Source organism: Notechis scutatus, chromosome 4 (assembly GCF_049901735.1).
Source record: "Notechis scutatus isolate UNSWTSFEM ecotype Mainland chromosome 4, rNotScu1.2, whole genome shotgun sequence".
NCBI lineage: Eukaryota > Metazoa > Chordata > Lepidosauria > Squamata > Elapidae > Notechis > Notechis scutatus.
Genome location: NC_142012.1, coordinates 138,099,259 through 138,112,177, shown reverse-complemented (window position 1 = coordinate 138,112,177; position 12,919 = coordinate 138,099,259). Strand labels below are relative to the sequence as shown.

General features: G+C 35.2%; 1 protein-coding gene across 1 annotated transcript in view; it reads left to right on the top strand.

The window, feature by feature from the left end:
- The window catches only part of DNER (delta/notch like EGF repeat containing), a 125,996-nt gene that overhangs the window by 81,981 nt on the left and 31,096 nt on the right, over positions 1–12,919 (top strand). The window contains exon 5 of the mRNA XM_087965095.1: positions 2,178–2,323. Coding sequence (XP_087821221.1) covers positions 2,178–2,323 — 146 coding nt within the window. The remainder of the gene's footprint in view (positions 1–2,177; positions 2,324–12,919) is intronic.

Genomic DNA, 12,919 nt, shown 5'->3' with positions numbered 1-12,919 from the left:
ATCCAGTACAATTGTGAAACCCTGGATAAAAAGTATAAGGTTTTATGACTTTAGATGAGGGTAACAAAAGATGTGAGGAACAGAAAAAGACATTTGTTTTGTTTTATTTATATGCATTAAATAATTCAGGCAGATATTGTTCTTATTAGCAAGATTTTTTTGGAATCTTTTGCTTTTATTTCATGCTCACTAGTATCATAATATGTTTGTCCATTTTTAAAGTTACACTGGTACAGTAATTAATGAACTGAATTCTTAGCAATTTAAAATATAGTAGCAAAATGGTAGATATTTCAATATTCAGCATCTTCTTGTCTTAATTCTGAGTTGGAATATAAATTGGAAAGTTAGTCCATCTGCCTCCACTTTAGATCATTACTAGCTGGAAGGAATAAACTATTGAGGTTGCTATTTATTGTTGTAGCATAGTCTTTAGGAACTTACAACAATTAGTCTCAGCAAACCAATAAAGAAAAGATCATTGGGACCTGCCAGTTTTGGAATAATAATATTTAATTTATTCTCTTTACTATGAAGATATTAGATATTTAAGCAAGACATCTTGTCCACCTTAAATATTAATGCACTGAAATTATACATTTTAAAACTTCTCCCATTTCATCATAAGTAAATGACTGAAAGTGTTTTGCACACATAATTTAGAAATATTTGGTTGATGGATCCAAAAACCCACCATTATTTCAGTGTGTTAGAGATTTTGCAGTCATTAACAGAACTCATTCTTAAAATGCAACCTATACTATTTACTCCTTGTCATTTTACTTAGCATGGAAATCAAAAGTATTTTTTAGAAAATGTTATTCGATAACAATGGTCTTTAGTAATTTTGTTATTAGAGAAGGACTATCTTGCTAATTACTCTAGGTAGTAATCACCACAAAGTCAAGGCTGTCTTTACTTTCTTCTTCCAAGTGTTCTACTTCATGATCATTCTTAAAATAAATTTTGTATAATGATGATGGTGTCTGCATTTTGTTTCTGTGTATTCTCCTGTATGGTAATTATATATTAATCAACTCAATTTACTAATAATAGATTTCTCTAAACATTTAGTTGCTAGCATAAGAGGTTAAGAGAGAGAGAGAGCATCTAAATTAAGTGAAACAAAATTGTAATTTAGTCATTTATAACTGTTCTAATGCTGTGACCTTGATATCTGATCAACATAGGTATAGATATGGATGGTAGAACTACTTTAAATTATAAGGGCCTTTGCACATGGCTGTATATTATATCTCCAGTGATGTGCAAATAAATTATATATTTCTGACCTATATCTCAAGCATTTTTCAAAAGCACCTGACTATGGAGTATGTAAAAGTAGAGACTCCTTTGAGTCCAGATAAGTTCTTGATAACTCTGTGGATATATCTGTTATTTCTATACTGGGTGGTTTGCCGCTTTGTTATTCCAGGATGTTTTCCAATTTCTCACTGTAGCCTGCATTTCTTGTATTCTTGTAGTATCTCATTCCATAACTTAACCAAACCTGAACTTGCTTAACTTCTGAGCCTATATAAAGTTTGCTTAGTATTGATTACTGCTCAGGCACGTATAGGAAGTGAGAAACCAATATTTGGACCACATAAAGCCAGAAGCCCACTTTTCCCAGACTGTATAATTAATGTGGTCTCTCCATTGTTTTCATAGGTAATGAAAATTTATAAAGAAGCAGTATTATCTACCTAATTTTTCAACTTCTGATAAGGGATTTATTTTTGCTTTGATACAGTTCATTTGGATTAATTGTAAGTGCATTTGAACTACATTTCATCTGTTCTTCTAGTGAAATTAGGACAGGTGTACACACACACACACACACTCACACACACACTCACAAACACTCCAACTCTAGATTGACCTTCTTGCCCAATTTTTCCTGTCCTTTTCTCTTCTAAAGCTGTTGTGAACTACAGAGGCAACATAAGCAAAAATTAAAAAAACCCAATCTGTGCAGTATAATACAACTAATTTTCATATATCTCCTGTCTATGGACACTCAGTAGCAGTTTAATGGAATTTAGGTGAGGAGATGTATTAACTGTAGCTCTAACTCATTCCCCATCTCTGCCATAGTCTCTTGTCTATTTTAAGTTCCCTTTTAAGGCATTGCATTCTATTTTAACAGTAATATATATTGTCTCTTTCCCCCCCAGGTTTTGTGAATGATTCTGTTTCCAAATGCATTGTGCCATTACGCTTGACAGTCATAGTAAAGGTCAGCATGTGTTTGCCTGAAGGAATCCAGTCTGATGGCTTTCAGTGTTCTGGGAAAGGCAAATGCATTACAAGAGTGTCTGAGGTAAGAAAAAAGAAGGAATGTGGATAAAGGGTGGAGGGATATGAATATCATAGTCTTGACTTGTTCTTCTATGGCTGATGGAGACAAAACAAAGAATTGCAAAGATCAATTTCCAGAAAAGAAGCAATGCATGATTTGGGAGAAACCAGCGAAAAGCAGGTGTAAAGGGTAGATGGATAAAGAAAATTGGTAGTTGTAAGCGACACATTCATAAGGCATGCAATTGCCTGAATTGCGTGATGAGCTGAAAGCTGCATATCTCCTCTGTGGAAAGTGAATCATTAGAAGACCTTTTCTCTAGCTTCATAGCCAGCATTTGATTAGTTCTCTGCAGCTTTTTAGAGATATTATGGCATCCAATTCAGATCCCTGAAAACACAGTATGGTACCAGAGATGTCCAAAAGTTATATTAAAGTATAAATACAAATCAAATCAGATATAGTATTTCTCCAGGCTCTACCCACTAGTCTTTAGAGCAGGACTCTTAGTGAAGCAGCTCTCACCTTAGTAAGTTCTGCATTCTAAGTTGTTGCATAGAATTTCTCACAACTGCTTCCCAATAGTTTCTCTTCTAGCTTACATAAGCTTTGGAAGTGACTGATTAGCTGTTGCTTTTCAGCCCTAGCAGTTCTATTTGGAGTACATTGCTAATTTTTATTTAATAATATCACATTTCTATAAAAGAAAAATAATTAAGTATATGCCTTATAGCAAAGTTATCAAATTTGATGTCATCAAGGGCCATAACAGGGTTGTGTTTGACTTCAGGGGGCTGGGGGTGGGCATAGCCAGCTTGATGTCATTCATGTTGGGAGCACCTGTGGTGGCCCGAGTGCTCTGCCAGTGAAAAGGGGCTCCCAGGCTCCATTTTTGGCTGTGATGGCCCCCTGCAACCCTCTGTCAACAAAAACAGAGCCCTCCCAAGCTCCATTTTCACTGGCAGAGGCACTGCGGGCTGGTCCTTCACTGTTTCCAGTGCAGCCCTGCGGGACAGATCTAAGCACCCTGCAGGCCAGATCTGATCCCCGGGCCTTGAATTTGACACTCCTACCTTATAGGATATTATCCATTCTGATGTAGAAACTGTCTATATCCTTAGAAAATGAAAGCAGTTGCCAAGAGAAATCATTTGATTTGCCAAAAAAAAAAAAAAAAAAAAACAGTTAAAAAAAGAAATAATTATGTGTTTAACAAATCTTTCTACTTTAGGACATTTACCGTATGATTGAGAACTGTAATTCTCTATTGCTATAGTTTCAGTAGTTATTTTTTAGTGTCCTATTCCTATTTTTATTGGAAGCTTGTCCTTTCTTAGCTTATTCACCAGATGCATAAAAGATGAATAATAAAAATCTTTCTATTTTCATTCTTGGAAGGTATTTTATGTGTTACGTGTTACTATCATTGTTTGGCATGTTTCAGCCAAATTTATTTTATCTCCCAGACAGCTTGAGGCATTGAATTGGGAAAGAGAGTGTAGTAAAGTCTGAGAATTTTATATACCATCACCATTTTCTTAATTGTGAGTTAGTTCATTTCAGGTAGAATTCAAAGTGATAAAACATCATGAAAATACAATATATGCCATACAATGAATCTGGCACCATCTTCTGCACTTTCTACTCAAATGTTGCAGATTTCATAGATTTAGAGCCCCTCTATACCTGTGGACATTGAAAGCTAAGCAATTGCTGAGTATCTCATTTCAAAACTGATGAGGTCATTGCAAGAACCTCAAAAACTATATTCTCTTTCCGTGCTAGTAATTTTACTAATATTCCTATAAAAATCAGCATCAAGAGAAGAAAATAAAAATTTTAGACAAGAAACTTGGAATTTTATTTTATCTTGAAGACTCAAACAGAATAATTGTATACCTGTTCTGGAATATTGTACATGTTTATGAATTATTATATATACAATAATATGAAATCATAGCTGCTAGTTCTTTAGTTTATATTGGGTGTCATGCCCCTGTTGGGATCTGATTCTGAGGGGGAGGTTGAGCAGCTGTCAGGGAGTGGGAGTGTGGCTTTTGTTGGCTGTAGAAGAAATTGGGGAAGGGCACAGTCCAGCTAGGCATTCAGAGGAAGACCCAGGGCCATTCCCTCTTCATCCTAAGGCATGCAGGGAGGAACGGAGAAGGGGGCAATGTGAGTTATGGGGGTTACAGGGGAGAAAAAGGCCCTGATTCCCTTCATTAGCTGCAGCTGGGAAAACAGGATTTAAAAAGGGCATTTGCCCATAGCTGGAAGCAAAGCATGAATTTATCTTTATTTGTCAAGTCTTATCTGGGTTCTGGCATCCTTCCAACTGTGTGCGTTTCATTGTCTTTTGAAGTCTGCAATTCTTTATCCTGCCCCGTCTCGTTAATTGCTGCAGCATGGTTTGTACTGATTTGTATTTATAATTTTTATGTACTCTGGGTTTGGACTGAATTTCTTTCCTTTAAAAACTGTTCTTATTTATTTATTTATTTATTTATTTGATTTGCCAATTGTTTACAAGATAATAAGTATAAGTGTATACATGGTTGTGAATACATGAAATGGGTACATATAAGAAAAATAAAAGAAGAATAAGAGAAACAATAGGACAGGGACGGTAGGCACGTTGGTGCGCTTATGCACGCCCCCTACAGACCTCTTAGGAAAGGGGTGAGGTCAATAGTAGACAGTCTAAGGTTAAAGTTTTTGGGGTTTGGGGAAGAAACTACAGAGTCGGGTAGAGTATTCCAGACATTGACCACTCTATTGCTGAAGTCGTATTTCCTGCAATCAAGTTTGGTGCAGTTAACTTTGAGTTTGTATCTATTGTGTGCTCTTGTGTTGTTATGGTTGAAGCTGAAGTATTCATTGACAGGTAGGACATTGCAATGTATGATTTTATATACCATGCTTAAATCAGACCGAAGACGGCGTAATTCAAGGTTTTCTAGTTCTAGAATTTCAAGTCTGGTGGCATAAGGTATTCTACAACGAGTAGAGGAGTGGAGAACTCTTCTTGTGAAATATTTCTGGACTTTCTCAATTGTGCTAATATCAGATACGTAATGTGGGTTCCAGACTGATGAACTGTATTCGAGTATTGGTCTAGCAAATGTTTTGTATGCTCTGGTTAGTAGTGTGATATTACCAGAGAAAAAGCTACGTAGGATTAGGTTAACAACTCTTAATGCCTTTTTGGCTATGTAGTTGCAGTGGGCTCTAGCACTTAGATCATTAGAGGTGAGTATTCCAAGGTCCTTTACAGAGCTTGGGTCATCAACAAGATCTTGACTATTCAGCTTGTATTTTATTTTCTGATTTTTTTTGCCAATATGTAAGACAGAGCATTTATTTGTTGAGATTTGAAGTTGCCATTTGTTTGACCATTCTGATACATAGTCAAGATCTTTTTGTAGGGTAGCAGTATTGTCTGTGGTATTGAACAGCTTTACATCATCAGCGAAAAGAACGCAATTGCTCTTAATATGATCACAGAGGAGAGTTTTTTCTCCAGCCGATGATAACTGGACATTGGGGGCCAAGTTGGAGGTATTAAAGGGACTTTACCTACTTTTGTGACTTTGTTGCTTTTGTTCCACACCCTGGGTCATCGCATTAGCCTTCATATGAGTCTGTCCCAAGAATCTAGAATTTTGCAATGTATCAGCTTAGTATACAGTATATATGCACCCAAGCAATGTAACTGATAGATGGAAATTTTGTCAATGCTCATATTTTCTAAGTGTCCAAGATTTGTTTTTGAAATGGCACCCAGTGTGCCAATAACCAATGAGTCCACCATGGTTGGTTTACACCATAATCTTTCATCTTAAATTTTCCTTTATAATTTTCTCCAATTCTTTGTCTTTTATTCATAGTCTTATATTGTTCTTATATTCTTATGGTTAATTGTATAGTCAGCCAGATGTTCAGACTGGATTTGGCATTTTATCCACCTGTTGAGTCCTTCCTAAGCCCCCGGAATAAACTAATGAGGGATAGGCAAACCAGAGAGATAGCAAGTGGAAAAATATTCTACAGCTGTACTGGCTTCTTCTATTGCCAGCTCCCCCTACAGTCTGCCTCTATTGATTGAGTTATTTCTGGCAAGGATTTTTTTTTGGTCCTGGGTAGACCTTTGCTCCTCTTCCATTTTTCCTTCTGTGAATATTTTATTTTGTATTATAAATCAATATTGATCCACTAGTCTCTGTTCTGTTATTTCTGATTCTCAATGTTGTTCTTTCCAGAATTGATACATTCAGTTGAAATATTCTTTTCTTGTACTTGATCTGTAATAACACATCATTATTTTTTTGTTTACAATCTCTGTATATTTGCCATTGGTAGAATACCCTTCTTTTCAGTAGTTCTGCAGTTGCAGGTCCTGGTTGCTCAGCCATCAGTTCTGAGTTTTGTGGCCCATTTTCCATTAGATGTCCAGACAGTCAAACACCTAGTGCAGTCCTTATTTACCCAGGCAATGACTGATCGAGATTGGGTTTCTGTAATTTACATCTGACTATAATTCTAGGGGAGAGACACTCTTTGTCTGATTCCTCTGGTGAGACCTGTCCAGTATGGTTGAACCTCTGACATAGCTCTCATCTTCCTCAGAACACACAAGCCCGTAACCATGTCAAGGCAGTGCCTCACTGGGGGATTCTTACTCTTTTGTTATCTTCTTTTAGTGTGTCTTGTTTTTCTGAAATGATTACCTTAAAAGTAAGAAATTATGTGAAAATAGGATGGGATGTTTTCTATATATATTTTTCCTAGATAGCAGTCTAATTATTGATCTAAGATAATCTGAGTTCAAAAAGCAATTGATAATTTGTCAGAAAAATGTTTTAAAGGAAAGTGACAGAACCATCTCTATCTATTGGACCAGACGGAATATGTGCCTACTTCTTAAAAAAGCTATCCACTGCCATAGCTGAACCTCCAAGCATAATCTTTGAAAAATCTTTCAGGACCAGCACCTTGCCAAAACTATGGTCACAAGCCATGGTCATCCCCATCTTCAAAAAGGGAGACCCCAGCCTAGTTGAAAATTGCAGACCAATCTCTTTATGCTGCGTCACCTGTAAAGTCATGGAATCAATTATTAACCAATCCATCATACTCCACTTAGAAACAAACAACCTACTCTCTAATAAACAATTTGGTTTCAGGAAAAAACTATCATGTAATCTGCAACTCTTATACTGCAAAAACATATGGACTACACAACTCGATCAGGGCAAAGCAATAGACACAATCTACATAGACTTCTGTAAAGCCTTTGATTCAGTGGTACACGACAAACTACTCCTAAAACTAAAATCTTACGGTATCTCTGGACACCTGCATAACTGGATAGAAGCATTCCTGTCAAACAGACAACAAATGGTCAAAATTGGAACGTCCAATCAAATTCTGTACCTGTCAATAGTGGTGTCCCCCAAGGCAGTGTTCTAGGACCAACTCTTTTCATACTCTACATAAATGATCTCTGTGAACATATGAAGAGCAACTGCGTTCTCTTCGCTGATGATGTAAAGCTATTCAACACCACAGACAAAACTGCTACCCTTTAAAAAGACCTTGACTATGTATCAGAATGGTCAGACAAATGGCAACTTCAGATCTCAACAAATAAATGCTCTGTCCTACATATTGGCAAAAAAAATCAGAAAATAAAATACAGGCTGAATAGTCAAGACCTTGTTGATGATCAAATTCTGTCAAGGATCTTGGAATACTCATTTCTAATGACCTAAGTGCTAGAGCCAGCTGTAACTACATAGCCAAAAAAGGCGTTAAGAGTTGTTAACCTAGCTTTTTCTCTGGTAATATTACACTAATAACTAGAGCATACAAAACATTTGCTAGACCAACACTCAAATACAGCTCATCAGTCTGGAACCCACATTACGTATCTGATATTAACACAGTTGAGAAAGTCCAGAAATATTTCACAAGAAGAGTTCTCCACTCCTCTACTCATTGCAGAATACCTTATGCCACCAGACTTGAAATTCTAGACCTAGAAAACCTAGAACTATGCCGCCTTCGGTCCGATCTAAGTATAGTATATAAAATCATACATTGCAATGTCCGACCTGTCAATGAATACTTCAGCTTCAACCATAACAACATAAGAGCAAACAATAGATACAAACTCAAGGTTAATCGCATCAAGCTTGATTGCAGGAAATACAACTTCAGCAACAGAGTGATCAATGTCTGGAATACTCTACCTGACTCTGTGGTTTCTTCCCCAAACCCCAAAAACTTTAACCTTAGACTGTCTACTATTGACCTCACCCCTTTCCTAAGAGGTCTGTAGGGGGCATGCATAAGCACACCAACATGCCTACCATCCCTGTCCTATTGTTTATTTTATTTTATTTTTTATTTTTCTTATATGTATCCATGTATTCATAATTATGTTTTTACTTATACCTATTATCTTGTAAGCAATTGACAAAAATAAATAAATAAATAAATAAATAAATAAATAAATAAATAAATAAATAAATTTTCTTGTTTGCTTTCTTCTGGACATGTACATTGTTTTGTTTCTAGCAAATACCTGTGCCCTTGAAAATATCTGTGTTCAAATGTCTCCTAAAGCTAGTTCTACCAAACTTACATTTTATCACCTCCTAAAAATAACTCAGCCAAAATATTGTTAGCAAAATCCATTGTAAATATGCACTTGGAAATTCCATGCAACTGTTTTGATCAACAGTTTGAGCTTGCAAATAAGCATATGTGTTTACAGATGATCTAGTCTTTCATAGACTAGCTCACCAAAAGCTTCTGCTGAATGTTTACTTTAATGAGATTATCATTTTGAGTTTTGTACTTTGTATTTTTTTCTGCAAAAGTTTATTTTTTCGTGTTCCTTAAATGGCCAATTGGAATTTAAGCCAAGAAAATTTGATTCAAAGCCAGAATGAACAGTAGTTTAATCAGCTAACTTAATTAGAAATGATGTTTCTATGACACTTTTTTTTCACCTACAATAAGACAGGCCCACAACGCAAATACCTACTCATATAATAATCAGTTAGCAATATTGAATATCTAAATTAGCTATGGAATTAAGTTCTTTTTTCCAGTTCTTTTTAGATAATGGTTACAAATGACATGGTATTTGCTGTTTTCCTTTCCCTTTCCTTCTTTATAAACGTTTCTTCTTGTAACATATATGTTTTACTGTGCAAAGCACATTATTAAAAAAGGATAATTTAGAAGGCATTTTGCAATAAATAGGCATAAAAGTTAAATCAAAAGTACCAGGACAAGGATAATGCTGAAGCAGCTCAAGTTTTCCTGAATACGCAGTGATATATTTTGTCATATAAATTAATCATTCAATAAAAATAGCTGAGCATTCTGTATTAATAAAGAGTTGAAAATAGTGAAGCAAAAAACCGAATTAAACCTTACTTTCTTTACTCAAAGTTACATTATCAAAGAAATCACATGTATATGATACTGCTTGGTTTGTAACCTCTAGAAGAAAATGGTGTCACTTTCCAGAATGCTCCTAAAAAGTTGCGAGGATTATATTTAATCTTGAACATTAAATATGGATAGTTATAAATATCTCTTAATACACTACTCATTAGATTGATTCCCACTTTTTAGAAAATTATTTTGCTTTTGGGATAACTTGGGAGTTTTTATCTGATTACATCTTTAGCTTAGTTACATCAGCCCACAAGTATACATTTAATTATTTGTTGGGGTTTTGATGCTAGTATCAGCCCATGCTTGGAACTATTGAACTTAAAGGATAAAAACTTTTTTTAAAAAATGGATGTCATTTTCCTTTGGGGCCATTTGTCTCATGAGAAAATCCAGAATAAGTGCACACTAGAAGTATTTATTGTACAAATTACAAATGTCAGTTTACATGGATCACAATGAGATCAATCTGTGGGTTCTTATACATCAATCAGCCACATAGATAGAGCTGTTGTTGATTATATATTCACATATATTCACTCATTAGTGTAGTTTTCAATATCTCATTAGTGTAGTGTTTAATATTATAGATAGACTAGAGAGTGATAAATTATCACTTGTCTTGGATTTGTGTTTGTATGTGGAAATAATGTAGAATGAGAGTCATAATATAGAAAGCATAACAAAGAATCAGAAACAATTAAAGTGGACATTCCCCTTGGAAGGAGCTGAAAGATCAACGCTGTACAGTCCAACAGCAGTACAGCAGATGGTTATACTTATTCAAAAACCAGAAATTAAAAGTATAATTTACAAGATGTGGTTGGTAATTTTAAACCTGTGGTGTGTAAACCATGGAAAGGGAAAAATGATTGAAACCAGAATATCGTGGTTTCACCGCAAATATAGATATGAAGAAAAAAAGGAACTGGCTAGACTATTAAGACAATGGAAGAAAGATAAATCATTTGACAGGGTATAGATGAACTCTGAAAATATCAAGCACTAAAAAGTAGGAACAAATAGGATTTACTATAAAAGCCAGTGGTAAGAATTAAGACTGTCATGTTTACAAAATAATGCTATAAAATTTATAAACTAATTTCCCAAGGCCAGAGAAAAATAAATGTAGTAATAGAAACACATATTTCACCTGAGGTTTGGATAGCTTATTTTAAAAAGAAATTTGAGGATATTAAGAAGAATAGTTAATGGGTACAATTTATTAAAATTATCATTAAAATGTCCCCAAGAAACTGCTACAGAAATTAAGACAATAATTTCACAACAGACAGTTGGCAAAGGCCCAGGAGAGTGTATGTTATCACCAAATATTTTAAGGCACTCCCTGATTGATGGGTTCCTATGCATGCTTCCTTGTTTATTTATATCAATGCTACTGGGCAAATCCCTCTATGTGGGGAAAACAGTGCATTAATTCCAATATTAAAAGGGAGATTCCACAAACCCTGCTAATTTTCACTCCAAAAATCTCATTGTATATAGTAAGCTATATACAACATATATTTTAAACTGCTGAATGACATAAGTTATCATACCCTATTGAGGGACTGCATATTTCTTTAAAGGTTTTAGACAGGATGGATAGCTTGAGTTGGCTAAGTGATATCAATTTTTTAAAAGATGCACAAGGAATGTCATATTATTTACAGTCCCTTATATCTCATTCCCAGAAACAAGTTTCATAGGACTTTATTTTCAAACAATGTAACAGCATATTAGATAGAAAGGTCAAAGATTTGACCTATTATTACAATATAAACTGTATCAGGAACTTAGACCTACCTAGATTGGAGATTTGTTTATTCAACTAAATGAGTCTAGATTTAGAATAAAAAAAATCTATATTTTGTTGTCTGATGTTGATGAGTGGACAACCAGCTAAATATGAGCCAGCAGTGTGCAGCAGCAGCAGCCAAAAAAGCTAATGCAATCCTAAATTGCATTAACAGAGGGATAAAATCGAGATCAAGTGAGGTACTAATACCACTCTATAAAGCCTTAGTAAGACCACACCTAGAATACTGCATCCAGTTTTGGTCACCACATTATAAAAAAGATGTTGAGACTCTAGAAAAAGTACAGAGAAGAGCAACCAGGAAGATTAAGAGACTGGAGACTAAAACATATGAAGAACGATTACAGGAACTGGGCATGGCTAGTCTAGTGAAGAAAAGGACCAAGGGAGACATGATAGCAGTCTTCCAATATTTGAGGGGCTGCCACAGAGAGGAGGGATCAAGCTATTTTCTAAAGCACCTGTAGGCCAGACAAAAAATAATGGATGGAAACTGAACAAGGAGAGATTTATCCTGGAAATAAGGAGAAACTTTCTGACAGTGAGAACAATCAACCAACGGAACAGCTTGGCCTCGGAAGTTGTGGGAGCGTCATCACTTGAGACCTTCAAGAAGATATTGGACTGCCATTTGTCAGAAATGGTGTAAGGTCTCCCGCTTGGGCGGTGGGTTGGACTAGATGACCTATAAAGTCCTTTCCAACTCTGATTATCTGTTATCTGAATGTGGAACAAAGCAAGTTGCATTTTTCGCAATTTAATGCCGTTAATATTAGAGGGGATATATTGAACTGATATCAATCATTGTAATTTTATTTTATTTTTTCTAAAACCTATGGTTCAAAAGCATACAAATATGAATACATAAATACATACCACTTCAATGGGAAGGTAACTGTTCTGTGATGTCAAATGAATATAAAAATATAGAGCAGTGTTGGACAATTTCATTTGTCTATTATTCCTGGAAGGAACAGAATGCAAGTATTAAGCAAAACAATTACTAAAAGGTAAAATATCAGTAGCTTCTAAAATACCTGCATATTTGGGGGGGGGGGGACTAAAAGAGGGAGCTCATTTGCATTGATAGAGATCAGTGATGGTTCTTCTGAAAAGCTTCTTTGTGGAGGGCTTATCCAAAATTGTTTGCCTTGAATTGGATCCATTTCAAGAAAGGGAATGTCATATTTGGCCTTCTCCTTTTCTAAGCATCTTCTCATTATTACTAAACATGCAATAAAAGCAAGTTAAAGATCTTTAAAAGAATTATTTAGTTATTGCTGGAAACCGCTTGTAAAGATTTAAATGATGATTATGACAATTTCTAG